This window comes from Aythya ferina, assembly GCF_964211825.1.
Source record: "Aythya ferina genome assembly, chromosome: 4".
NCBI classification, from domain to species: domain Eukaryota; kingdom Metazoa; phylum Chordata; class Aves; order Anseriformes; family Anatidae; genus Aythya; species Aythya ferina.
In genome coordinates this window covers 31,244,450-31,270,937 of record NC_140300.1, presented here as the reverse complement: position 1 = coordinate 31,270,937, position 26,488 = coordinate 31,244,450, and the positions used below count along the sequence as shown (strand labels likewise).

Genomic DNA, 26,488 nt, shown 5'->3' with positions numbered 1-26,488 from the left:
TCTACCTACCTCATCTGCAAGTCCTAATGACCTTTCACGCAAAAATCAGAGGAATAGCTGTGAGGTAGCGGCTCGTCAAATCGCTTGTGCATAACGTTTGTACATTTAGAGGTATCTGCTTCCAGTTCAGCTGGCTATGGATGCCTAACCTGTCCCTTTTAAGGAAGGGATAGCTCATGACTCTGCATTTTTCCTCTATTCTCACAGGGACAGATGTTCCTTGAATTCCAATAGAAGTGAATCAGAACGGACTTTTTCCATACCCCATCGCTGAAAGCAATCTCAAGTGAGAACTGGAACCACTTGACAGAGAATTGGAAAGGATTCACTGGGGAGCACTCAGCCTTTCTTTAGGTACATGTTAAACATAATCTGTTTTTTTTGTTTGTTTGTTTGTTTTTTTTTGTTTTTTCCTTCTATTGAGGAGCCTATTTTGCATGCAGAAAGGCGGAGCAACAAATGATCCCAGTCCTGCGTGCCTCTTGCTTCTGTTTACAGTCTGACACTCCAAATTTTCTCATGTATACTCAGGATCCAAGTCCATTTTAAACACAAAGGTTGTATAAACCCTGATCTTTTTTTCCCTTTGCTGTTTCAGTCAAAGTTTATCAGGTGAGTGAGATGGAGACATGCAATGATGCTCTGCTTAAAATACAAAAGCAAAACTTCTTGAAGCATCCTCTTATTGGCTACAGATCTCCCAGCATTGTTACAAACACATTGCTCTCAATCTAGCTGGCAGATCTTAAGAAAGACATTTTTGTTCATGTTTGCTTTTAATTCAAGGGCACCTATGTTCCTCAGCAGTAGTTTAAGTATATAATTCACATTTTTCTATAATTTCTCTCTGCAAGAGGATGTGAAAGCTCCAGAAGCATCCAGGCCTGGTCCTTTACTCAGCTCCAGTGCAGCATTCTCCACAAACGTCACTGGGAGCCCAACACATTTCCTAGGCCTGCTGATCAGATGCAAAGAGGTAAAATATCTAAATATTTTAGTGAGTGCTTTTCAGAAAACTGAAACGCCCCTCTGGGTACTGAACAGGCATTACGCCCTGCACAAGAAGGGGTATTTTGGCCACTGCCTGTGGGCTGCTGGCGCTCTGTCCAGCACATGCTAATGAAAAGCAGGCAAAGATTTTCTTTTAGGAGGTGAGGCCATAAGGAGCAGTGGGAGGGAAAAATGCTGAGCCAACTCCTCACTGCCAAATCTGTGAATAAGTACAGCTGTGGCTAAGGCTGCACCTGCTAAGCTGCTTGCATCCTTGGGAGACTCGGTGCCCTGTTGAATTTCATTAGAGATGTATTAGGAGCGGGGCGCATGATGTCAGTTACGAGCTTTCATTCCTGACCTGGGAGAGGGTCTCCCTGGCCTGCACACTCGGTGGTGTTCTGCAAGCCCAACACACGTGGGGTTGAGAGCAGTCAAGCCAGCTAATTGAAATCAGGGAAAGGGTAGGGCCAGAAAGTTTGGAGGTGGAGAAGGAAGGGGGGGGGGGGGGGGGGGAAGAAACACATCTGTTCTTAATTACCAAACAGGTTGTCAACTTTAGGAGTTCACCCTCAGCAAGGGAACATTATATACCCATAGGCACAGATTAGTTTGTTATTGCCTGATGGTTACAGTATCACTTTGCAAACACAGTCTTATTAGCAACACCAGATATTAGGTATGCCCAAGAATAACACATGGCTCTAGAAGATGCTTGCTTCACCTTTATATTAATTCTGCTTTTCATTTGCCTTGGAAAACAAGGTCATTTTGTTTTATGTGATTAAAAAAAAATGCACAAGAGGAACTATTTGATATCTAATACAGACAGATGTCTGCCAGTTGCTCCCAGGGAATCAGTCTCAGCATGAGGTTTCAGTTACCTGCTCTCTCAACAAACGCTCTCTCTGCAGTACATGGCAGCAAACACTCATAGTCACGGTGTCCGTGTACCTAAAATGCTCTGATTCTATATTCCTCACCCAACTGAGTCTAGGCAGTTTTGCACAGATAAGCCAGATCAGGCCTTTTGTTAGAATTTGGGGAAGAAAACTGATGTCCTGATTACGGTGGTGTAGGCTTGAACTACATGGCTAGCTCCTGGCAATCAGACCCACTTCGCGTCAGAGAAGTCATTCAAACGCCGCTTTACTTGCCCACTCACCTCTCCTGTTTATTTCTCACCTTTCTTCTACTGTAAGATTTTTGAGGACAAGGACCACTTCTGATTTTGGGTACATGCCTGTCCCAGGTGGACTGCAGAGGTGAAGAGGAGGGGGAAGAATACGCCCTTGAGACTGCTGGACTTAGCTATGGAGACAGTAGTAGCTGCAAGTCTACTTATTTGGGTGGATGGGGTTAAAACACAACATACCAGAGGCCAATGCTATTATTTGCTGGAAAGTAGATCCTGATTTTGGCTAAAATACTTTTGGCTCTGTATGACAGAAAATCTTTTTATATGAAGTGCAATACGTCAGGGGAATTAGCTGAAGACAGACGACTCGTAGATAAAGATGGAACTCATCTTTCACCCAGGCCATATCTGTTAACTTCCCTTCAGTGGTGCGCACTGTTAATACCTCCCTGTCATGCCCCAGAGTGCCAAACAGAAGTTCAAATAACAATTAAACTTCACTTTGTCTCTTCAGAACCGTTGGTTACTAAACTCATCTCAGGCATTTTACTTGCCAGGAGCATTCTTATAGCTTTTTTTTTTTTTTTTTTCCTCTCTCCTTTTTCTTCTTCTCCCCAGAGGTTTGCAGTTACTCTGGGTATTAAGCCCTGAGTTTGTGAAGCATGTCTGGGATTTTCTGGTTGCAGGTACTAAAAGAGGCTCTGCATACAGAAAATGAACCTTTTTATTATGTTGCTTCTTTATTATTACTCTGCTTTTTGTTTCTGGTGGTTTATGTATCTATCTGAAGATAGCTGGTGCTTTTTTGCTACTGCTCTCCATGTTCTCCAAGTCTGATCTTGACTCTTTCTTGTATTCTTGTCTTAAATTAGTATTTAGTATGAAATTAGTATTTAGACTTGTATTCTGTCTTAAATTAGGTATTTCCCATCAACCCGAGGTAGGATTAGATTTCAGTAGGAGCACAGAATCACAGAATCACAGAATCACAGAATTTTCTAGGTTGGAAGAGACCTCAAGGTCATCGAGTCCAACCTCCAACCTAACGCTAACAGCCCTCCACTAAACCATATCACTAAGCTCTACATCTAAGCGTCTTTTGAAGACTTCCAGGGATGGTGACTCCACCACTTCCCTGGGCAGCCTGTTCCAGTGCCTCACAACCCTTTCAGTGAAGTTCTTCCTAACATCTAACCTAAAACTCCCCTGGCTCAACTTAAACCCATTCCCCCTCGTCCTGTCACCAGGCACGTGGGAGAACAGGCCAACCCCCACCTCGCTACAGCCTCCCTTGAGGTACCTAAAAAGAGCGATAAGGTCACCCCTGAGCCTCCTCTTCTCCAGGCTGAACAAGCCCAGCTCCCTCAGCCGCTCCTCGTAGGACTTGTTCTCCAGGCCACTCACCAGCTTCGTCGCCCTTCTCTGCACCCGCTCAAGCACCTCCATGTCCTTCTTGTAGCGAGGGGCCCAAAACTGAACACAGTACTCGAGGTGTGGCCTCACCAGAGCTGAGTACAGGGGGACGATCACCTCCCTAGCCCTGCTGGTCACGCTGTTCCTAATACAAGCCAGGATGCCGTTGGCCTTCTTGGCCACCTGAGCACACTGCTGGCTCATATTCAGCCGACTATCAACCATCACTCCCAGGTCCTTCTCTGCCTGGCAGCTTTCCAACCATTCCTCTCCCAGCCTGTAGCTCTGCTTGGGGTTATTGCGCCCCAGGTGCAGGACCCGGCACTTGGCCTTGTTGAACTTCATGCAGTTGACCTCAGCCCATCGGTGCAGCCTATCCAGATCCTCCTGCAGAGCTTTCCTACCCTCAAGCAGATCGACACACGCACCTAACTTGGTGTCATCTGCGAACTTACTGAGGGTGCACTCGATGCCCTTGTCCAGATCATCGATGAAGATATTAAAGAGGACCGGCCCCAGCACCGAGCCCTGGGGGACGCCACTAGTGACTGGCCTCCAACTGGACTTGGCTCCATTCACCACGACTCTTTGGGCCTGGCTATCCAGCCAGTTTCTAACCCAACGAAGCGTGCGCCAGTCCAAGCCAAGAGCAGCCAGTTTCCCGAGGAGAATGCTGTGGGAGACGGTGTCAAAAGCCTTGCTGAAGTCAAGGTAGACCACATCCACAGCCTTTCCCTCATCCACCCAGCGCGTCACTCTGTCATAGAAGGAGATCAGGTTCGTCAGGCATGACCTGCCTTTCATAAAGCCATGCTGACTGGGCCTGATCGCCTGCTTCCCCTGCAAGTGCTGCATGATGACTCTCAGGAGGATCTGCTCCATGAGCTTTCCTGGCACTGAGGTCAAACTGACAGGCCTGTAGTTTCCCGGGTCTGCCCTCCGGCCCTTCTTGTAGATGGGCGTCACGTTTGCTAGCCGCCAGTCGATTGGGACCTCCCCCGATAGCCAGGACTGTTGATAAATGAGGGACAGTGGCTTGGCCAGTTCCTCTGCCAGTTCCCTCAGTACCCTTGGGTGGATCCCATCCGGCCCCATCGACTTGTGCACATCTAAGTGCCGTAGCAGGTCACCAACCAGTTCTTCATGGATAATGAGGGCCACATCCTGCTCCCCATCCCCTTCCACCAGCTCAGGGTACTGGGTATCCAGAGAACATCCGGTATTGCCGCTAAAGACTGAGGCAAAGAAGGCATTGAGCACCTCCGCCTTTTCCTCATCTCTTGTAACTAAGTTTCCCCCCGCATCCAGTAAAGGATGGAGATTCTCCTTAGTCCTCCTTTTTGTGTTGATGTATTTATAGAAACGTTTTTTGTTATCTTTAACGGCAGTAGCCAGATTGAGCTCCAGATGAGCTTTGGCCTTCCTAATTTTATCCCTGCACAGCCTCGCTACTTCTTTAAAGTCCTCCTTAGTGGCCTGCCCACTTTTCCAAAGCTTATAAACCCTCTTTTTCCTCCTAAGATCAAGCCACAATTCTCTGTTGAGCCAGGCCGGTCTTCTTCCCCGCCAGCTCGTCTTTGGGCACGTGGGTACAGACCGTTCCTGCACCATTAAGACTTCCCTCTTGAAGAGCGCCCAGCCTTCCTGGATCCCTCTGCCCTTCAGAACCACCTCCCAAGGGACTCCACCAACCAGTGTCCTGAGCAGCTCAAAGTCAGCCCTCCGAAAGTCCAATACAGCGGTTTTACTGGTCCCCTTCCTGGCCTCGCCAAGAATAGTGAACTCCACCATTGCGTGGTCACTCTGCCCAAGACAGCTCCCAACGATCACGTCCTCCACCAGTCCTTCTCTGTTTGTGAAGAGAAGGTCTAGCGGGGCACCACCCCTGGTAGGTGAGCAGGGAGAGACCAGTAACAAATTCTTCTAAAACCACTACCTTCAAAACTGTTTCGGTGAAAGCCTTGTTTGTTTTTGAACATGCACGTTATCGAGCATTCTTAGGTTTGATCTATACCTCATAGAGACAGAAGAGGCACTAACCCTGAAATATATGGTATGTATTGACTATTGAAAGAAAGCTTTTCTTAAGGCCATTGCTGCCTCAGGAGGTAGAAGCCTATTTTATGTCTGCCAAATGAAAAAAATAAATACACACACACAAAATCTAATGAGTGGGCTGAAATGGTTATTCTCTAACAAATGCTAGATCATGGGTGTTCATAAGCATCTCAGCTATGATTTACTCGCCTGAAAATGGAAAGAGCCAGAGCTGATAACTTTATGGAACAGGAACCTAAATACTTTTGGGCTTAACGTGAGACAACTTCAGGCCTTTCTAAGAGGCTACTGAACATTCTTGTCCTAAATTATCATCAGAAATAGAAGAACTTGACTGAAAGTGACCTCCAGTAGAATCACTAACTCTCTGAACCATACTTCACGTTTGCTTTGTGTCTTTGCAACTCTGATGGTAGCCCACAGCAAGTAGCTCATTTTAAGTGAAGAATATTTTAGAGGCCAGGATCAGCTGAAGACTTTGTGTTTGTGTGAACTCTTTTGAATTAAAATACTTTAGCTTTTCTGGTTTAACTGTCATGTACCATTTTCTGCTAAACGGAAGACCACACAGCACTCTTTTACGGTTGGGATAAAGTTCTTATAACAAAAGCTGCATCTGGAAATGTTAACCCACTTTTAAGTAGATGGTTACAGTGGACAGTGAAAAATTTGTCTGTCCTCTAGAAGTTCAAGACCACTGATTTTAAAATTTCTAACCTGTATATTGAGTAAAGCACGGTTCCCATCAACAATAAGTTAAAGGCACAATGCCATTGATGCACAGGTAGTGACTGTATCTCTTCCTATTCCCTTTCATTTTTTCCCCTTAGATCCAAAACCTGAAAGTTTGCCATTGCAGTTTGAGGTAGTCAGACAAATCATCTCCTTCAAACAGAGACTCCTTCCTCAGCTTGTTTTATTTGGGCTCCATCATCTTTGGTAAAATTCGCCACCTGTCATTTTCAAAAGGTGGCTCCCTTGACTCCTTAAGCCTCTGAGATTCCACATGAATTTTGAAGCAGACTGCCAAGGTTTCATAGCATCAGGAATAGGCACTCTTGAACATGAGGTTTCAGTGAGACCAGATGTCCTACCTTCACTGAAATTTCCTGTAGGTGTTATTTGAGTGTACCCCTCATTTTATGCCAGCCTTCAATACTGCATCTCACTTTTAGGTCTTGGTAGACTTCAGGGGGAAGCACACTGCTAGTAATGACATTGGGCATTTGATTTTCAGGAGCTGACTTCATCTACCAAAGTCATGGCGCTTCTTGCTACCCACATGCAATCTCATCAAAAGCAAAGGATACTGCAAAAGGCAGTCTGTTGGGAACCATTTCTTCTGGATCCACTCTGTCACAGAAGTGAGTCATTGGGATCTTTGGCTTACATGCAGAGCATCCCAACTGCTCCTGTAGCTCCACATACTCTCTGTCACTCTGACAGTAATGCCTCATGAGGCACACATTTTTCCTAGAGGATGCTGTAATGACTGACCCCACTGCAGGCCTGGCAGCAGAGACTTCTGCATGGTATAACTCCTACTGTCTAATAAGTGATTTTCTGTGTCTGGCCTGTATTATGTTTATTAAACAGGTTAATAACAAGTTCACACATCATTAGCACTATTCAGGAAATGTTTTATGTCGATTTGGGCTCTGGACAAAAAAACTAATACCATGTAATATTTTTTTAATTATCTTTACAAGCCTGTTTTTTTACTAGCTGTTTTAACCACTACTCCTAGCAGTACAAGACAAAGATATCAGTTATTTACTGTATCCCAATACATAATAGGTGACCAGCTGCATTCTACTCATAGAGAAAAAAAAAAAAAAAAAAAAAGAAGTGCATAGTTTACAATAACAGAAAGTGCAAAAAGATCAGTAAAAACAGTACCTTAGGAATTGGGAACTGACATTCCCCAGAGCAGTAATAGGCATCAAAGGATTTAGGGGAAATAATCCACTCGCTCCAGCCAATATCTGCAAAATCCACCTTGAGATAGCGCCGGGCGCAATACCTTGGCTCATTCCATTGCTTCCTCCTCGCCTTCTTCAAGGTTTGCTCATCGAACTGCAGAGTCTGGCTCTTCTGGTGATGATTCTTCCTCTGCTTTTTCTTACTCTTTGCCCTCTCTGCCAAACGTGGCTGGAATGTTTTGTATGATTTTCTGTCTTCCCATCTCTCATCCTCATTGTACTGGTACTCAGCTCCTGGAAGCTCATTGTTCTGCAATGGCAACAGGACATTTGTAGAGCGTTTCCGCCGCCGCTTCCCACTGCTGCTCCTTACATGGCTTTCTGGCCTAGGAAAGACCCTTGTCAGAGGATTACGGTGCCCTTGCAAACTAGAGACAACGCTCTCTGGCTCTGAAATAGCAGAGTCGTTGGCATATATCAGAATGTAAGGTTCGTAGTAAGAAGGTGCCCTTTTCCATGGGTGATGGCTTGTCAAATCCATTTTGACACCAATCAGAAGTTCATTGTTTTGTTTTGCTTTGTGCAGGACCTGAGTGATATCCTTCCACTGCCAGGAAAGGACATCCCCGTAAGCACTGGAGACATTTATTAGGAAACGTCCCAGACTCTGGGTCTGGTTCCCAATAGAAGGAAAGGTCCACACTGAAAGATGTACTTGAATTTCAGGTTTTCTGTGCCCATGAGAACAGCCTCTGGATTGTGAACAGTTCCACTTAGCGTTCAGCAGATCACCAATATAGTAATACACCGAAGCTGACAAGATATTTTCAGTCTTGGTGAGTGAAGTCAAGTTAAAAACATATGGCTCCTGGCTTTCAGGGCTCCCTAGAAAAAACAAATATTTAGATAAGAATATGAGCAATTCCAAATGTTATGGAAACCAAAAGGACCAAACCATATTACCTTCTAGGTTATACATTAAGTTCGTGGAAAATTTTTATGCAGTGCTTTGGGAAAAGGTTAAGGCCACTGTTCAGAATAATGACCAGCTGGTAAACTGGTGACCTTAACGTCACATACTTTCTGTCTGGCTTCCTCGTAATGTGTATCTCAGTCCAGAAAAACTCATACATGTGCTACCACTCCTTTGATTCCAGGAAACAAACCAGGTCATAGGAACACAGGTGATAAGAGATGCACTGAAGGCTGTATCTATCATCCAGAAACTTGAGCAATATCATAGTAAGGTTTTGCTCTCCCTCCCTCCCTCCCTCCCTCCCTCTCTCTCTCTAAACATTCTTCCCTCCCTGTAAAAACACCTTAGGTAACATTGCTCTGTCCTGCCTACAAGTCTGTCTTTCTCTCTCCAAGACAAATGGGACATCAACAGCACTGAGCCATGCCTTAACCAAGACACAGCTGAAGCTGGAGAATGGCTCCACTGGCTTCACCAGGCACTGGATTGTCTGTACTCTTCAATCATACTGATGAGCCAAAGCCCCCTTGCTAGAAAGACAAGATTTGCTTCCTTCGTGATAGAGGCTGAATGTGGCTGTGAGGAAGACAAAAATCCTGGATTGAAATGGGGCAATGATTCTCATTGCTGCCCCAGGCTTTAAAGTATGCTTCTAAGTAAGCCATTTGAGCTTTGATCACTGAGCTGTTCAGTGCCAAAAAGCCTAGCTGGTTCCCTTACACCTCCCACTCTGCCCCTCTGTGATCTGGGCTTCACCTACAAGATGGGAACTTTGGGACCTGGGTGGCAGCTTCTAAATTGTCAGTGGCTATTAAAGAGGGACTCAAATACATGTAATGTTTGGTACAGCTACATATAGGATGCTAAACTGCCAGGCAGAAGAAGTACTACATATTTCAAAAACTAAACCAAAAGACAAGTTGAAATCCTGTGCTACAAAGGATGCTTCCTCTCAACGTTAACCATTCCTCCATGACCAATTTAGTGGCCTCTTTGTATGTATAAATGACACAGAGCCCTTCACAACTACAAGGGTAGAACTGAGCACAGAAGCAAGCATTGACACCAGTCTTGCACACAAAGAAGGAATGCAGCTTGCCTCTAAAGACGTGGCAGGGAGAAACACCAGGCTAGAAGCACTGTTTTCATTTTTAAGGCTCAGAAGTCAACTGTGGAGACACAGGCAATTCACAATTTGTAAAGGGCTAAAAACACTCAAGCTTGTATGACTTCCTTTTGGCTAAGTCGGACACTAATCACAACAAAAATTTCCCTCTAGAATAATCTGGATCAGGGTCACTTCAATTACACGGGATAAATTCAGTCATTCCCCCTAGGACATTTCATCAATTTTCATGAGAACCAGTAACAAAATATTTACTAATGTAGCTGGAGCTAAGTGGACAGTACTTGAGCAACCCTAATAACCAAATGAAAGCCAAACCAAGCTGTCTTTCTGTGCAGGGTGGGAGGAGGGATGGGCAGTGGTGGCAAAACGCACCCACTAGCCTCTGTGCAGACAGAAACAAGCTAAGGACAATACATCTTCATGGTCAGGGTATTACTGTGTCATTTAGGAGGGATGTGGTGCAAAGCGGGGTTTCCACATTTCCACATGTGAAATTAGAGAAGTCAATTTAACCACAGGTATCTTGCACAAACCCAGAGACACACTCCTAACACAGGAGTGAAAACATATAGCTGACTACTTTAATCTCCTGCAGGGTGTGACAGAAAGGCTTGGAGGTGAGGCTTAATTTTTGTTACAAGATTTCCTGGTTGACGTGCTGTTATGTCTGTCCTTCAGAGTGGGAGAAATATAGATCCAAACGTTAAAGTGTTATCGAGACCTGTAAAAACAAGCTGTATCGAAAAGTCAAATATAGTCATGCAAAGGTATGCTCTACAGCCCCCCAGAGGGCTGGAAACAACCCAATACGTAAGGAAAATGAGGCAACATGGAGTTAAATGCTTCTTTGACACCATAGCATGTCAAAACCCTCTCTAGTGGCTGGAGAGAAGTTTTAAACTCCAGAGTTTTCCAAGAGTTGTTGTTTTATCCCTAGAAAAGAGAAGCACAGAGGACGCGCCTGTGGAGTAGGGAGGAACAGCCTCTCTGCTTCCACCCTCAAAACACTGTATTAAGCCCTCTGCCAAAGCAGTGAGACCAAATAATTTCCAATACTGAACTTTCAAAAATTTTGGCAGCTTTATGCTCCGGGTGATGTTTTGGGTGACAATCTGCGCTTCCAGGCACAGATATCATAACTGCTATTGTCATTCAGAGTCCAGGGCATGACAGTATTTTCCCTCTGTCTGCCCATCCCAACCAGATAACTTTTTTTTTTTTTTCCTAATCAATATTTAAAGAAGATATTAAAAGAGGAGAAATCAGCCTCAGTAGAAAGACAGAGACTTTCTCCCCAGTATGTCACATGTATTGCTTCAAGAAATTAGGGGAAAAAAATTCTCAGTGAAACAGGGGGAAAAAATGCCAAATCATTTGTGGAAGACACCATAGATTACACACTCAGCCCAACCTGACAGTGGATCACATAAGGTTCTGGTAGGTAAATTCTTAATATCTGAAAACTAATGTACCAAATCCATCCAATTTCTGGCTATCACTTATGCCTGGGATTTTCCTTGATTTTGATAATTTTTTTTTAAATTCCTGAAGGCCAAACCCAGCTACTCATGTTTGTACTAAGCTCACATGTGCACTTGACCTCTGCGTGGTTTGTAATCACTAATATTATAAGCTTAATATGTAATCTGGCAGAGGGCTATGCATATCAGTCTTAGGATACAGAATTTATGGTGTCTCATGCATGTTTGTTAAAGAAGTTATTATTTGAACCCCTGTTTAATGTTAAATGACAAGTTTTGATTTTAATTTTTAATAAGAATTCCGTTTAACAAATACTGCTTGTTCTAAATTGGCATATTGTAGCAAAACACAAAACAAGCTGCTTTTGTTTATAAAGAAACTCTATCTGGTGTGAAACAGACACAGGAGGAACATATACTTTGATTAAAAGCAAAGCCTAAGAAGCCACTCTTAACTCTAGACCAAAGACTTGCAGTAGGTGGTGCTATTTTCTCACTGAACGGCCTCTGAGCTCAAGCCATTAAGAGGTTTCAGATAATTCAGTTCACAAAATCATCTACAAGCAGGTTATTAGCATCCAGCACAGATGCCTATGGCTTTGCTGGCTCTCAGCTCAAAAAAACTCAGCTGTGTGGCCCAGGTTTCTGTCACAACTTAGGAACACCGTGTCAAATCCATCCTTTGTGTGACAATGATACCTGAGTGTGATGTGAGCACTGCACTCAAATAAGCATACTGCAGGCCAGTAATTACCCTTATGAGTGACAGATATATAAAGGAAGATTCAGCTTTAAAGTATCTACAAATGCACCTTTTCCTCAGGAAAATTAAATTTGCCTTAAAGGAAACTTCATCCTCCATCCCAGACAACAGAAACCTCTGAGGATCTGTCCCCACAATAACATAATTTCAACTACTAACCAAGGACAGGAGGTACTGAATAGCATCTAACAACATTTTACTGTGAGGCATGAACCTTTCTGAAAGCCTCAGCCAGCTTGCTTTAGTTATGCTGTCTGATGTGAGCTGAAGCTTAGGTTTTATAATTAATATTTTTAAGCCCCCAAACTTAAACCAAACCTACCTAGGGCTTCAGCAACTCCAATAACTTATAGATGTTCATTATAACCAATATCTCCTAGGACGCTAGTATCCATTTAAAACAGAGAGGGGAAGGGAGCCAAACCATAGGGCCCAGCACCAACAGATTAGCAGCCAGCGGGGAAACACGGACTGTCTTAGCCCAGTAGAGGTCTCTGGCCAGTTTGTCTGCTATAAAAAGAGCTTTAAGGTCTCAAAGATAACAAAATCTAGTAAGACTAACAGAGAGCTTTGTTGCTAGAAGCATGAAGTCAGCTTTGCAAGTTGAAGGAAGAAAAGCAGGCCCAGAAACCTATGCCCTGGGAGGTCATGACATTGCAATAGCTTTTTTCTTATGTTTTCAGTATCAGACAAAAATGAAAACACCAAACATTTGGAGAAACTAGTTGCCCAGAAGTGAAATGGTCTGTTGCAGCAATCGATGTTCTCCTTGAAGTATCTCATACTGAAACATGACACTTTAGAGAGATGCTGGTACCAGGTCTCCCTCCAGCAGATGGCTGCTGGAGCAAGCCCACAGCAGGGACCACCACCTTGCTGCCTGGCAAGGTTCTGCCACACATCTCTGAGCAGCTGTACTTGGTAACCTCGCACTCATACACAGCAGCACACAATGTGATGCAATTACAACTCAGTCATTATTACTTGAACAGCAGTAACTTGGGGGGCTCACTTCTACTTCCCAGCACTGCAAGCAGCAGAATTCTATCAGAGCAGTATTAGCTGAGCTAGTCTTTTGTCTAAGTCTTCTAGGACTTACTTGAAGAGAGTTGTACTAACTCAGCTTTGCTCTTCTGTAGTACCACACAGGAAGCACAGACAACTTCCCTGCAATAAAGTCAACAGCGAAGATTTAAGAGGAAAGGAGCAGAGGAAAAAATATGGGGAATGAAAAGAACTCCATGCAAGGAATACCCTGCTACCTTCCAGATACTCTGAGGCTAGGCTTTAATGGCAATCTCTGCTCCCCTTAAAGGGATTACCATATGTTGCTGGCAGCCTGATGAGGAATTTCTGAAGACCAAGCTCTGCATGACATAGCTCTTCCAAACTGCAGCAGGTAAGACACAGCATCAGTGCACTTTCAGTATCTTATCAGATACTTATCGGATACTTATCAGATACTTTCAGTATCATTTGCCTGTACCATGTAGAGCTTTGGAACAGCAGCCATGAGCTGGGCAGGAAAGTACTTCACAGCGAGAACACCTCATTGCTTGTATTCCTGTGGAATATAACTCCTGAGGTAAAGGCAGGTACATGGATAGGCTACAAAGTTATTGGCCTCCTCAGCCCAACTGCAAATCACTACTCACCTCTATGTTCTTCTGTTTCGAAAGAAACCCAGAACCCAGAGAAAGCTCCCCATGGCAGGGGAAAAGGGGAGATACATTATCTCCAGGCCTAAAGCAGAAATGCCTTAACATTTTCATACAGGTGGCTGTCATACAAGTCAGGCTGTGCTCACTCACTGGGCTGCCAATAGTTACTGGCAGCTAAAACCAGCAAGCAACCCACCTCCTAGTGCTACAGCTGAAGTACTTGTAGCCACTCAATCTTCAGAGGCATGGCCTGTGCTTCCTCACCTTGCAATAACCCGCAGCTGTTTGTATTGCCTGTTACTGTTACTGGCATTAAAAAGGTATTTTAAGAAAGAGCAGTAGGTCTGTGGAGACTGACATCACCAGCAGAAACATATTCATGTTACAAGGGGCATTTGCAGGCATCAATAAGCTGGAACAAATCCACCAACATGTGGTGTGTTTACCTTTATAGAGGATGCACTGACATTTTTATGGACTGCCAAATCTATCCCATGGGTGAAAAAGGATGCAATAATGAGGGCTGTTTAGTTATATAGTCGTTATTAGCCATCATTTAAATGAGATATTAAAGTGGTGCCCTTGTGCCAGTGCACAGTTAAGAACATATCAGTGTTTCCGTTGTAAAACCTTGTTTTCATGGGTTCATAGGCCAGCTACGAAAGTTCACTCAGAGCTGGAAATGGGAAAAAGTTTAACACAGATTTGGAAGCCAGATTTCTTCTTGTCTCCAACCTTTTGCTGTTACTTGATTGCCATTTCCCCCCTTACTGGTTTGCGTATTTTGCAAAGGAAAAATAGAGGATCCCATTCTGCTTTTTTAAAGGGCGTACAGCTTGGTGCCAAACTGGCTTAATTATTTCTATCAAAGCAGGCAAGGTTGTAGCAGCTAGGAACTTGACACACAAAAGTAAAAAAACCATCACTCTGATTAAAGCTAAATAATCCCATTTAAGTTTAATCATTTTGATTAAACTTAAGGAACGTTGAGATGCAGTAATGGTACAATAATTAGGATCTAACTTACATGCCTATTTTGTGATATGAAGTGCATGAATATGCACATTGCACATCACAAATGTGCTGCACAGCATGTGAATCGTCTCCCTACTACATGTTTTGAGCAGAAAGACCAGGTCTGTAAACTAAACATAACAACAAATCCCAAACTAGCACATAATAAACAAGCAAGCAGGTAGCATCAATAAAACACAAAAAGCTGTGAAGGAGAATGCAAAAGGCTGGTTCTCCTCCTTCTCGGTCATAATTCACTTCAGTTGGTAGAAGTAGGTCTGCTGTATGAAAACAAAGGTGCACGCACCGTCTCCTCAAGGCTGTAAATCTTCACGTTGGAACTTAGGTGCTCTAGAAACTGTGCCTGACTGAGGACTGGAGGCTAGTTCATCCACTCGGACGACAGCACAGTGAGACAGGTGGTAACAGAAGCCAGAAAACCCAGATCCCAGGTCTGGTCCTGACAGGCCAAATCTACCGATCCTGCCCATTTGCCTCAGCAAATTTGCAGATTTGGGCCCAGTTCCTTCTGCCTAAGAAGTATCACAGTGCTAAGAAGAATGCTGTTGATTGCATTTTATTTATAGGGGCACAGAACCTCTCTCCCTCTACCCCACAAAACAAACAAACAAACAAACAAAAAACTTCAACAAAAAACAACCCCCAGCCCCCCTGCCATGGTCTTCTGCCTGAATGTTTTTAAAGCTCTTATCAGAGACGACCTTACTGTTACCAGTGCTGCAGAGGCTAGCATTGGGCCCCTGCTGATTTTCCCAGTCTGACAGCAGCCGGTGGCTCGCTGGCTTCCCCGTGCAGTACTTGGTTTCCCTCTTTGCGTGGGCATTTCACACCGCAACAAAGGAAAGAAAAGCATTTGAAAGAGGAGGAGAACATAGTTCTTAAACCACAAGAATTGGCCCAGGGGCAGGTGTAATACCTAAAATTACTTGAAATTCAGTCAATAAAAAAGAGTTTAAAGTAATTTCTGCCTGTATAGCTTTACTATAACATCATTACAGGGACCCTCCAATTAAAGTTAGAGTTTTTCAAATGACTCATTTGCAAGACATGTTCCTTTAGCGATGCTATGATTACAAGTACTTTCAAAAGCAAACTGAAAGCCTTGTGTTCAAGGCTTTTATCTTTCCACTCTCTGCATTTATTCCAGGTTGTGACTTTCCTCCAGGTCCAAAGCCTCAGAAGCTGCAGATCAGCACAGCTCTGTGGAAAGCACTGGGGGCAAACAGATTTGTATCAGCCCAAGGGCTGGTCACTTGGTGGTTTTGCTAAGGGGCAGGAGAAAAGAAGATTTGTGTGCAGAAACTGATGCACAGACAGTTTAAGATTACGCTCACCCTAACTGTTAAAGCATTCACCTGTAGCTCACATATCACCCTGTCCTCCCCACAGCTTCCAGTTTAGTGCCAAGGGATGGAAAACCACCCACTGCTGTGAGACCTGCAGAGAACTGGGGAAGGCTCTGGCTCAGGATTTCTGTTTAAGCAGAGCTTGCCATGCTGCCTGGTCTAAGTAAGATGAGGGCCACTAGCACCATCCCATAAATATCCCACAACACTGCACTTGTAGCCTGACAGCTTCCCAGAAATCATGGGCTGAGCATCCTTTGACTGAATATGTAAAGGTAAACAAGGGCAGTTCAATCCACAAAAAATGGTGCTGGGATGGGACTGCATGTTCTGTAGATGATGTAAATCCTTACTGCTCCGAAAATGGATTTGGGGCTTGGGGCTTTTTCAGCTTTGTCACGGCCATCACAGGTTGTTTTTCTGAGCAACTCAAACTGGACAATTCTGTTCTGAGATAACTTGGTGGGAGAGATGAAAACCAAATTTGCCAGAATACAAGAGCACGTGAACAGTCATCAAAATTAAAGGCCCAAAATCACAGAGCGAGCAACAAACCACCAATTATCCAGCCTGGCTGTGCAATCTGGTGTGTGGAGGATTGCGGGGCAGCATCAGATGGACCCTTGAGAGGTGACCACACAGGGTAGAAGCTCTCACCCTGTCCCCTTGGAGAACTGAGCCACATAAAGGAAAACTTGCATTGTGCTGTTGTTAAGGCGTTTTTTTTCAGTAACCACATATTGGGTTTTCTTTGGGCCTGTCTCCTGCAAGACTGCAGCTCTGACAGACAGCACCACTTTTCTTGGACTAGAAACAGGGAAGAGTTTCAACAGATCCTACCAGTTCTTCATCTCATTGCGCACCACGCTATCTTTTAGGGTCCCCAAAATTTGCCTGGTGGGTTACCTGCAGGAGCTGGGAAAGGCTTTCCTCATGCTGCCAAAGACCCAGAAGTCCTTTAGGGGAAAAACATGGACAGAAAGGTTTCTTAGCTCTATTCGAGTGGCGTGTTTTTGAAAAGGAGTTGTTTATCTCCTGAAAATACATGGTTAAATTGCCAAATATATGCTCAAAATGCACATGAAGTCACCAAAGTTTTCCTTCACGGCCTCTTGCTGCAAATGCAGGAGAAAACAGTGGATTCTTAGGGGAGTTCTGCTCATCGTATATCAAAAGCTGTCTCCTGAAGGGGTTAGCAGCAGGGAGGGTCTAATGTGTGAAGGAGTAAGGGCAACAGAACTGACTAACAACTGGTACAGCCACGTTATGGCCGGGGGAAGCCACTGGGAGACTGAAATCTGCAGCTGAGGAGCCCGGCGGTCAAAGCAGAGATCTGGAAACGAACTGTCTGCAGAAGGAAATACTGTGGAGGTGCCGTTTGCATCGCAGGGCTGGCCAGGCAGTCGGGTGCAAGGAAGAAGCCAGAAACCAGAAGTCTTTTAATGTTCCCCCAATGCCACCCCAAAGAACATTTGATCTAAGGTTTTTTTACGGAAATGCACTCGGATGCCATCAATAACCATACAAACGAGCTGCTGCTGCCTACGGGGAGAGACAGACAAAAGCCAATTGGTTAAATATTTTGCATAAATACTTATAAAAGTGTCAAAAAACTTATAACCACTTCCAATTTATTGCTTTGGCACTTGAACTGTGAAAGTATTGGAGGAGGAGGAAAGGGATTAGTGAATAGTGTGTTTATAGGACTGCTGCCACCCAACGTCAAGTGAGAGTATAAATATAATCAGAAAGACCACAGAGATGGGATTTCAACCAAAGGCCTTCTAGGTTTAGAACAATAAATATCTTTAATCAGATATGCTTAAAGGAGAAAATACACTCTGTTTGGATTATACCTTTCCCCCTTTTTTTGTTTTGGATTATACCTTACTCTTTTTCAGTGAGGGCAACACTTAACTCAGAACAAAGGAACATATATTGGATTTATATTTCAAAAACTGGTTACTTTATAAAGACAAGAGAGTACCTTCTACATAAGATCTCCATGGGGACAGCAAACCAAGAGTCCCACCTATCCATCCTCTAAAATGAACATATTTAAGTCTCTAGCCTCTAAATCCTCTCTTGCGGACAGAAACACTTGCGGTAACATATGATGGAGAGTGTTTGTAGCACAGAATCCTAACATGCCAAAGCCATTCAATTATTCACGGTATTTGATCTCTGTGCAGAGCTATCCTGTAATAGACATTGTTGCCTTTGAAGAATCAGCAGTAATGACTCCCAAATAAACCTTAGCAAAGTCTGGCACCCAGCTCTCAGCAAGTTTTCTGGGAGACAAAGGAATCAGTGTAGGTCACAAACTCCCAGACAGAACTCGGTTTTACTGCTGGGTCAACCCTTCGGTGTGATGAAAACCAAGAGACTGTCAAAGCAGGCTGCTCTGGATGGCCCAACAGTTGTCAAACAGCAAGTTTCCAGGATTCAGTGGATTTGGGAAGTTTGTTACAGTGAGAGTCGCATTAGGGTTGTGGCATTTCCATTGAGCCCTGACAGAGGTCAGATGCATTATGGAGCAGAGCAGTGGAGTCCAGAGATGCAGTGCTAAGACAGTGCAGCCTTCTCTTTCTGCTAGGACATGGTTCCTCTGCAATACTGCTATGTTATACACGTCTCCCCCACCAGAAATATCCTTTTGTGAAAAGTGACTTCACGTTTTCAGAAATCTACCTGTGCACAGCAGTCTGTAATCAGGACAGAGATCTACCTGCCGCTGCCAAAGATGCTGAAGTACAGCACTTGCCACGCACAGACTATCCTTGAGCTCAACTCATTCCCTATTGCCCCAAACTGCCGCTACTGTCAGCAACATCTCAAACTGTTCTGTAGATAGTCTAAAGGACCGCCAGCACATGCTACTGCTCTCTCACATGCAAATCAACCCGTGATTTCAACAGAAGCTATGCATGCAAAATACTGATAAAAGGAGGCTCCGGAGAGGATATATTAATTAGTCCACTTCCCTCATATGGTACTCAGATATCATCCAGCAGAGACGCCGCGTACCGAGCTGAGCAGATAACCCGGTAATTAAAACACACGGGACAATGTAAGCACCGTGTCCCAAACCACAAGCGTGGCTGCAGGCAGCGCTGCTTTCCTCATCTCTCTTCTCGCCCCCTCCCCTCCACGCTGGGGCTCCCCTGGGGGGGCGCTGGGGTCTCACCTGCAGCCAGCGGCCGAAAGCCGCGCACGGTGTTGCCCCGGCGGAGGGACGGAGCCGGCAGCCCCGGCGGGTCCTGGGGCCGCGCTGCTGCCGCCTGCCCACCGCTGTACTGGTCGTAGAGCCGCAGCATGTGCTCCGACACCTTGTCCCCTGGCTGCAGCCGCTCTGCCCGCCGCTGTCCCGGGCTGTAGTCACCTGCCACGGCTCTGGCTCGGCCGCCCTGAGCTCCTGCCAGGGCAGCTCGTCGCCGCAGCCCAAGCCGGCGAGCCTTGGGCACGTCCCCCAGCGCCAGGCACAGGCAGCCCCAGCCCAGGCACAGGCACAGGCACAGCACCCAGCGGGCCGATGCTGCCATCCCGCTGCCGAGTCGCCCTTCTGGCCGGCACCGGGCGACACGGCACCGGCACCCCCGCTGAAGTTGGCTTCGGACAGATGCAGCCCCCGACAGCGGGAGGAGAAGCGGGGCTGTGCTCAAAACCGGAGACGGGGTTTCCTCTTGTTGGTAAAAAGAAAAAGAAAAAAAAAAGAAAAAGAAAAAGAAAAATAAGTGGGGTGGAGGAAAGCGCTGCCGTGTAAACTGCCCGTCCTTCCCAGTGCTGGCAGTGAAGGTGTTTATTTCCCTCGCTGTGCAGGTTGATTTTTGGCGAGAGGTGGAGGTGTTGCTCTCCGTGCGGCCGGATGCTCCTTCCCCACTTGGACTGGTGCGGGCGCAGCCCGGGTGAGTTTTTGTGGGGTGTGTGTGGTGTGCGGGTGTGTGTGTGTGTGTGTGTGTGTGTGTGTGAGTGAGTGAGTGAGTGAGGGTGTGCGAGCGTGAGCCCCGGCTCTCGGGGCTGATCTGTGTAATCAGCAGCCAATCGCACCGCCTTCTGCTTCGGCTCTGGCTGCAAGCGAGAGGCAAAGCAAAGGGGAAACCACCACCCAAAGAAAAACGCGCACACACACACACACGCAGAGACAGAGGTGACTGGAAATTCAATCACTAGTACTAACTGTGTCCCTGAGGGCAGCGGGGGAATAGGCTGGTGGGATGTTCCCTTTTCACCTACACCCAGCTTCTCCCAAAGGCAGAAAAACAACATGATTGCAACAAAACAAAAATCCTGAGTCAAAGTGTACTCAGCCATCTCCCCTCGGATATCTCAGGGCTTGGCTGGGCTCTGCACCCTCCGGGGCAGGCAGGTGGAAAGGATTGTAACTGGATTGTGTAGCCCCCCTCTCCCAGAGGTCACCCAGACTTGCTGGCATCCTGCTTCCTCCTCTGTCACCCTCAAACCCAGACAGGGCTGCCCAAAGTGTCCCCAGCAGCCTGGAGCTGGGAAGGGACGTGTACTATGCCCAGGTGAAGGCAGACGAGTGCTCTCATGCATGGGAAGCCTTCTGCAGGCTGCATGGGCTCAGGCAGGGAAACTGCACATCAGGACTCGTCCAGCACAGCAGGGTGCAGCAAGGTGTTCTATGCACAGCTGAGAGAATTTCACATACCTCCTGCCTGGGCTGCTTTTCACAACCAAAAGGACATAAAGCTTTCACCCCCTTGCCAGCGCCACAGCATCAGACAGGACCCCAGATGTGTAACACTGTCCTTTCCAAAATATGCTCTGCAACACAAAGATTGTCTTACCTCATCCACCCGGTGGGGGAAAGCACAGCAGGTGGAAGAGAAGCTTCTTGACATTTTCATGGTGTGTAAATATATGGGTTTACCTTTGGAGAATGACTTGGTTTCTAACCTGAAGAAGGGAAATAAGAAAAATGAGCTTACACTTTACTATATGGAGCTTAGCACACATTATTTCCAGCATGGGGCATTCACATTTTCAGTGGGTGACAGTCAAGTGTGTGATTATCACAATGTAAATGTATCAACTAAAATACATCATGTACTGGAAAGTGAGTTTGCTTTTCAAATTCCAATGAATTTAGGACCTAGATACTAAACATCCCTAAGCAGCTTTAAACAGCTTGTCTGTAACTACAAGAAGCAAGTGCCTGCTGGCAGGTAAGAAGGAAAGAATGACTTTTAAAAACAGACTAATGATTTTTGTATGCATCTATATTTAAGTGCTCAAATACAAGATAAGTCAGTGTCTTATTTTCAAAGAGGTTTGAGACATCCAATTTGCCATGCATATCTAAAAATATTGTACATAAATGTACACACACACAATTTCAGTATTAATGCCAATACTAACTATACTTTTCATTTCATTCTCTATATAAGAAACTTACATTACTGCAACATGAAAATTGTGCATTTGAGCACAGCTAAGAAATTCAGAGCAAACAGCAATTTCTGGCTTATACCCATGGCAAAACTGTGCATCTCAAGGAGGAATTCTTAGGCAACTGAAACGCTGGAAGTGGTATTGTAACTTCAGCAATGTTACAGGTACCTTAAAGGAGGCTGTAGGGGTACCTTAAAAGTGGGGGTTGGTCTATTCTCCCATGTGCCTGGTAACAGGACAAGGGGGAATGTTGCACCAGGGGAGGTTTAGGTTGGATATTAGGAAAAACTTCTTTACTGAAAGGGTTGTGAGGCATTGGAATGGGCTGCCCAGGGAAGTGGTTGGGTCACCATCCCTGGAGGTCTTTAAAAGACGTTTAGATGTAGAGCTTAGTGATATGGTTTAGTGGAGGACTTTTTAGTGTTAGGTCAGAGGTTGGACTTGGTGATTTTGGAGGTCTCTTCCAACCTAAATGATTCTTTGATTCTGTATACCTGCTGATGGCAAGAGATGTGAGTTAAAAACAAACAAACAAACAAACAAACAAAACCAAATCAAACATAACTAAACTCTCTTTTAAACCTACAGTGCCAAACCACTGGCCATATGACTGCATGACTGTGATCTTTTGCATAACCAACACATCTTCCAAACTGTGGCCTGACTGTTGAGATTGGACCACTGTAAATCAAGAATTATTTCAGTCAAAACGAAATACTCCAAGACAGTATACTTCTCATGCACACTCTACTCAAGCAAAGGAGGATTTGACAATAACTAACTGAGGTTCAGCATAGAAGCTCAAGCACCCTATTGCTGAGCCCTTATTTAAAATCGCTTAAGTGTTAGCAAAAGCACTGTTTATGCAAAATTAATTCAGAATCTGGCTCCCAGAGCCTTGCACCTCCACTTGACTGCAGTTGTTTAAACTAGGTGTCTAAAATAGAAAGTTTGCCCTATACAATCATATTACAGTGAGCGAAGAGAGAGAAAGAGGACACCTGGTGTGAGGCAGAAAGGAAAAAATGACTTCTCGGGCCATTAAGTACTTTCTCTGATTCCTCTTTTTAGACTGCTGTTGCATTTTTTTGAGAATGCTGCAGATGCACATACTCATTTCAAACACCACTCCCTTTATAGACCGTCCCTGTAATGTGGTGGGACATTCAGTTCCTGAGCTCCTGAAGTTACAAAAGTTATCCTTAGCTCAAGCTGGACACGTGATTTTAAATGCCTGAGCACTGTGACTGCACAAACCAAACTGACCTAGCACATATAAGCAGTTACTCCTCATTAGTAAATAATGGCTGGCAAACTCTCAGACCTGACTTTTGAGATAAAACTCCTTTGCGTCTCTCTACTAATTCTCTTCCATTCCTTCTGTGCAAGTATTGTGAATCACTAGCCAGTTGTTCAGAGAACAAAACTCTGACCGTGTCCCAGACACCTTATAGTTCAACCTCATGGGTTTCAGTAGAGTTATGCTGATTGAAGAGAGAAGAGGCCCTCCGAGCTTTGTAACTGTACTGGTAGTGTGTGCAGTGGTGACGCTGTGCTCCTAGCCTTGACAGAGAGGCATAGTGCTTCCATCATGAATATCATGGAGGTAAAGGCACCCACAGGTTCATCCTCAAAACAGCGGTTCTGACAACGAACCTTTTTAATTGCCAACATGACCGCGTGCCACTGAAAACACCCTTTCCTCTTACAGATGCACTATTTCCAACCAGGAAGTGCACTCTGCTTTGGTAAAATAATCTCACAGATCAAATTCAATGGGTTATTTAGACAATGGTCAGTTTCCAGCTGCTTCTACAACTGTATAATAATGTGTTTTCATATAGCATTTATGGGACGGGAGGAGAAGTGGAAAGAAGTAATTTACAAGTGGATTGGGACAGTGATGTAACAGGCAAAGGATATACTATGATTAACGTCCATGCTCACCCAGCACAGTTAGGCTAAAGGCTCAGGTGAAAGGACTGTGCAAGCAGTACTGCAAAATGAGTGTGTGTGACACTGCAGGCATGCCAAATCTGAGTAGATTTGAGAGAGAACGGAAAGAGACGGAAAAAGACCCAACAGCAGTTAAAATGGACCACAAACATTAAGAATGAGACACAACTTCCAACTCGATCTTTCTCCAAATTCACCATTAATGAGTGATAGCTCAATGACTCCTGATCTCTGCATGGTTTTGGGTGGGGATATACTAATATACTTGACCTTGCTTTGCATCTTTTGGTTATGCCCCACTCCTAACTGACAGCACGACAGCCCTGAGTCAGCATTGACTTGCTGAGGCTCTGGTAGGAGGGGAGGGGGCAGGGAAGTCCCCTGAGGCACCATACAAGCAGGGGAGCTGCTCCTCCCAGCCCTGCCAGCTGCCCTTCCTGCAGGCAATCCTCCACCTGCTGCCTGAGCTCCGCCGCTCAATGCTGCTTTTGGGGTGTGCTGAGGGGCAGATGAAGAACTTGCCTTCACTATGGTTTTCTGAAGGCCAGACCTGAGGTACAGATGTGCTGGGGGCAGTGGTTAACACACCTGCAGCCTGTCACAGAAGTGTTTTCATAGTGGATGAGATACTCCCTTGAGCAGTATTCCTGTCCCCATGAAACCTAGCAGGATGGTTTAACACTAATATCAGTATAAGCAGACTCCAGGCTTGTAATTCCATCATACTGCCTCATGCATGCTAAAATTACTCTATAATTCTACTAATAATAAATATCAGGCTTACTGTACAGTACTTCAGCAATGTACTATGCCAAACCAGAGCTTACTCTGAATTGAAAGGACCATCTCTCTGGGATGGTTTCTTCTTCGTGGCCTCTCCAGTCAGTGAGCTTTCTGCCATGGCTGACCAGCAAGAAACCAGCTCATCCCAGCTGTCAAGGTCACTTTGCTGGCATGATTGCCTCAGAACTGGGAACAGTCTCAGTATTACTGTTTCTTACAGGACAGCATGCTACAGATGTCAGCTTGCACAGTGATGCTGCACTGAAAGGACCCTGTCTACGCAATGCCCTCAGCCCACACCAGTCTGCCCAAAAGGCTAGGAAGCATGTGGCCTACCGGTCCTCATCTAGCAAGTAAATCAAGTCTTGGCAGGAAAAAGCTGTGTTTAATTTAAAACTAAACAGCTCAGAACCACTGAGAGTGATTTCCGATCCATCTTGTTGCATTTTTTAAGCATGCATTAAACATGCACTCAGCACTCAACAGAAAATATTCATGGCTAGAAGCTCGCATTGCATACTCTTAGTTCACACAGCCGGTACAGTGCAAAGATACCGGGAAGTGCCAGCCTTCAGCGTAAGTCCAGGCATTACACGAGTGGGATTAGATGGTTTTTCAAAGCTCCCCTGAACTGCGAAAGCAGAAGTGTGGGGTGACGTGCCAAAATCAGTCAGTGAACCTGCTACTTTCAGCCACTTAGGTACATCTGAAATTCAAATGGGGGACCATTGCAAATATATGCTATTATGAAGGGTGCATACTGGTGGAGACTGACACCTAACTGCAGGTGGCTGGTCTAGCTGGGTGTCCCCTTCTAACCAATGGAGGGAGAGGAACCTGAAGAGATGCTTCAGCTCACCCAACAGCAGACACTTGGTCAGCTGGTTTGCTGTCCATGCCAACGCGAAAATACTCTTGGAGTTTCACTGCTGTGACTTTCAACTTCAAAGCCATATTATTGAGCTAGATCGTGAGCCCCCTGGATAATTCTGTACCTTTTCCCTTCAGTGACAGCCATGTGGATACTTGGAAAAGACGCTCCGCAGATCAGTGCGCACTTTTGAAAAATATAGATCTTGGCACACAAACAACAGTCTCTGCATCTGAAAGCAGCATCTGAATTTGCTGATTGTGGGGGGAAATTCTTCTTTCATCAATTGATGAATATTCATCACTGCTGGTTTGCACACTTAATGGCCTTTGATGAGCTGGCAGAAGCTACCGTGCTATCCTGTCAGCCATGGTTTGTTTTCTTTCTCTATATCAATGTTTATTGCTAAGATATGGATGTATTAAAACATTGAGAGGTAGGCAAAGGGATCTGGCAAAGTGGGAAAATGGTTTCCTTTAAAATGAAATATTTTGGTTTAAATAAATTGTGGTTGGTTAGTTTGGATTCTGACTACCTCCCATCTGAAATTCTCCACGGGCATCTTTTCAGCTCAGTTTCTTAAATAACATTTTACAAACAGCAATGAGGGCCATGGAAAGAACCTGTGGTTTGGTTTTCAGTAGATATTTTGACACTGGCGCTACTTCCAGAATGGAAATGTAGTTCTGCAGTTTTTCTTAATATATTTTGTGGCCTGAGTTCTGCTCCAAGTGAAGCAGATGGGTCTCTAGCCTGGTTGCACTGATGGGCCAAGTTTCATAGGGCCAATATACTATACTTAATTACACAATGATTACACGTCAGCATTTACTGATATGGTTTTGCTACATTTCATTCTCTGACACAATTAGTACTAATTTTTAATTAAGGCAGCAATTTCTCCTGCTTCCAGATTAGCTCGCAGTTAAAAAAAGAACAAGTTAAATGTCTATCTTCCAAAAAGCAAACGGCGAGCCCCTTGAAAGAAACTCTGCTAGCTCTGCTTTGGAAAGAAGGAAGAAATATGAAGGCCATGGTGCTGCTCTGACATTTTAAACTTTTCTATAAAAAAGGCCAAATGAAAAGTTCAGATCTGAATCTCTTCCCAGAAAAATGGGCAAGTCCTGGCTCAGTTTCACCCTATGATGACCTCTAAGCAACCGATCCCCAAGTACTAGAAGCTAAGCACTGTTGCCTATCAGCATAAAGAAGCTCTCTAACAGCTGAACTGTGCTCTTGTATAGGAAAGACAGGGGACTGTCGGGGTGTGGGAGACAGAAGTCTCCTCCAGTACACCTGTCAGAACTCCATTGTCAAGAGGAGGTGCACCAACAGGTACTTTTTTGTTGACTGAACTGACAGTCTCACTTCAGTGTCTGGGGAAACATGGAACACGTCCTCTTGGGACATGTTTCTGGGCACACGAGGGAGAAAAACATGTCTGGGAACGGTCAGCATTGGATTTGCCAAGGGTCAGTCATGCCTGACCCACCTGATTGCTTTTTGTGATAAATTGACTGGATAAGGGGCACCAGTGGAAAACATTTAGCTGAC

At 45.0% G+C, this 26,488-nt stretch overlaps 1 protein-coding gene across 4 annotated transcripts in view; it reads right to left on the bottom strand.

The window, feature by feature from the left end:
* The window catches only part of BMP3 (bone morphogenetic protein 3), a 41,478-nt gene that overhangs the window by 12,355 nt on the left and 2,635 nt on the right, over window positions 1-26,488 (bottom strand). For 3 of the 4 annotated variants that reach the window (XM_084516562.1, XM_084516560.1, XM_084516561.1), the window contains exons 3-5: window positions 20,721-20,829; window positions 19,100-19,594; window positions 7,499-8,406 (exon numbers count right to left, since the gene is read on the bottom strand). In XM_084516562.1, the coding sequence (XP_084372688.1) occupies window positions 7,499-8,406; window positions 19,100-19,454 (1,263 nt within the window). In that variant the 5' untranslated portion in view covers window positions 19,455-19,594; window positions 20,721-20,829. Of the gene's footprint in view, window positions 1-7,218; window positions 8,407-19,099; window positions 19,595-20,720; window positions 20,830-26,488 lie in introns of those variants that run through there. The other variant, XM_084516563.1, reaches the window with a different exon arrangement.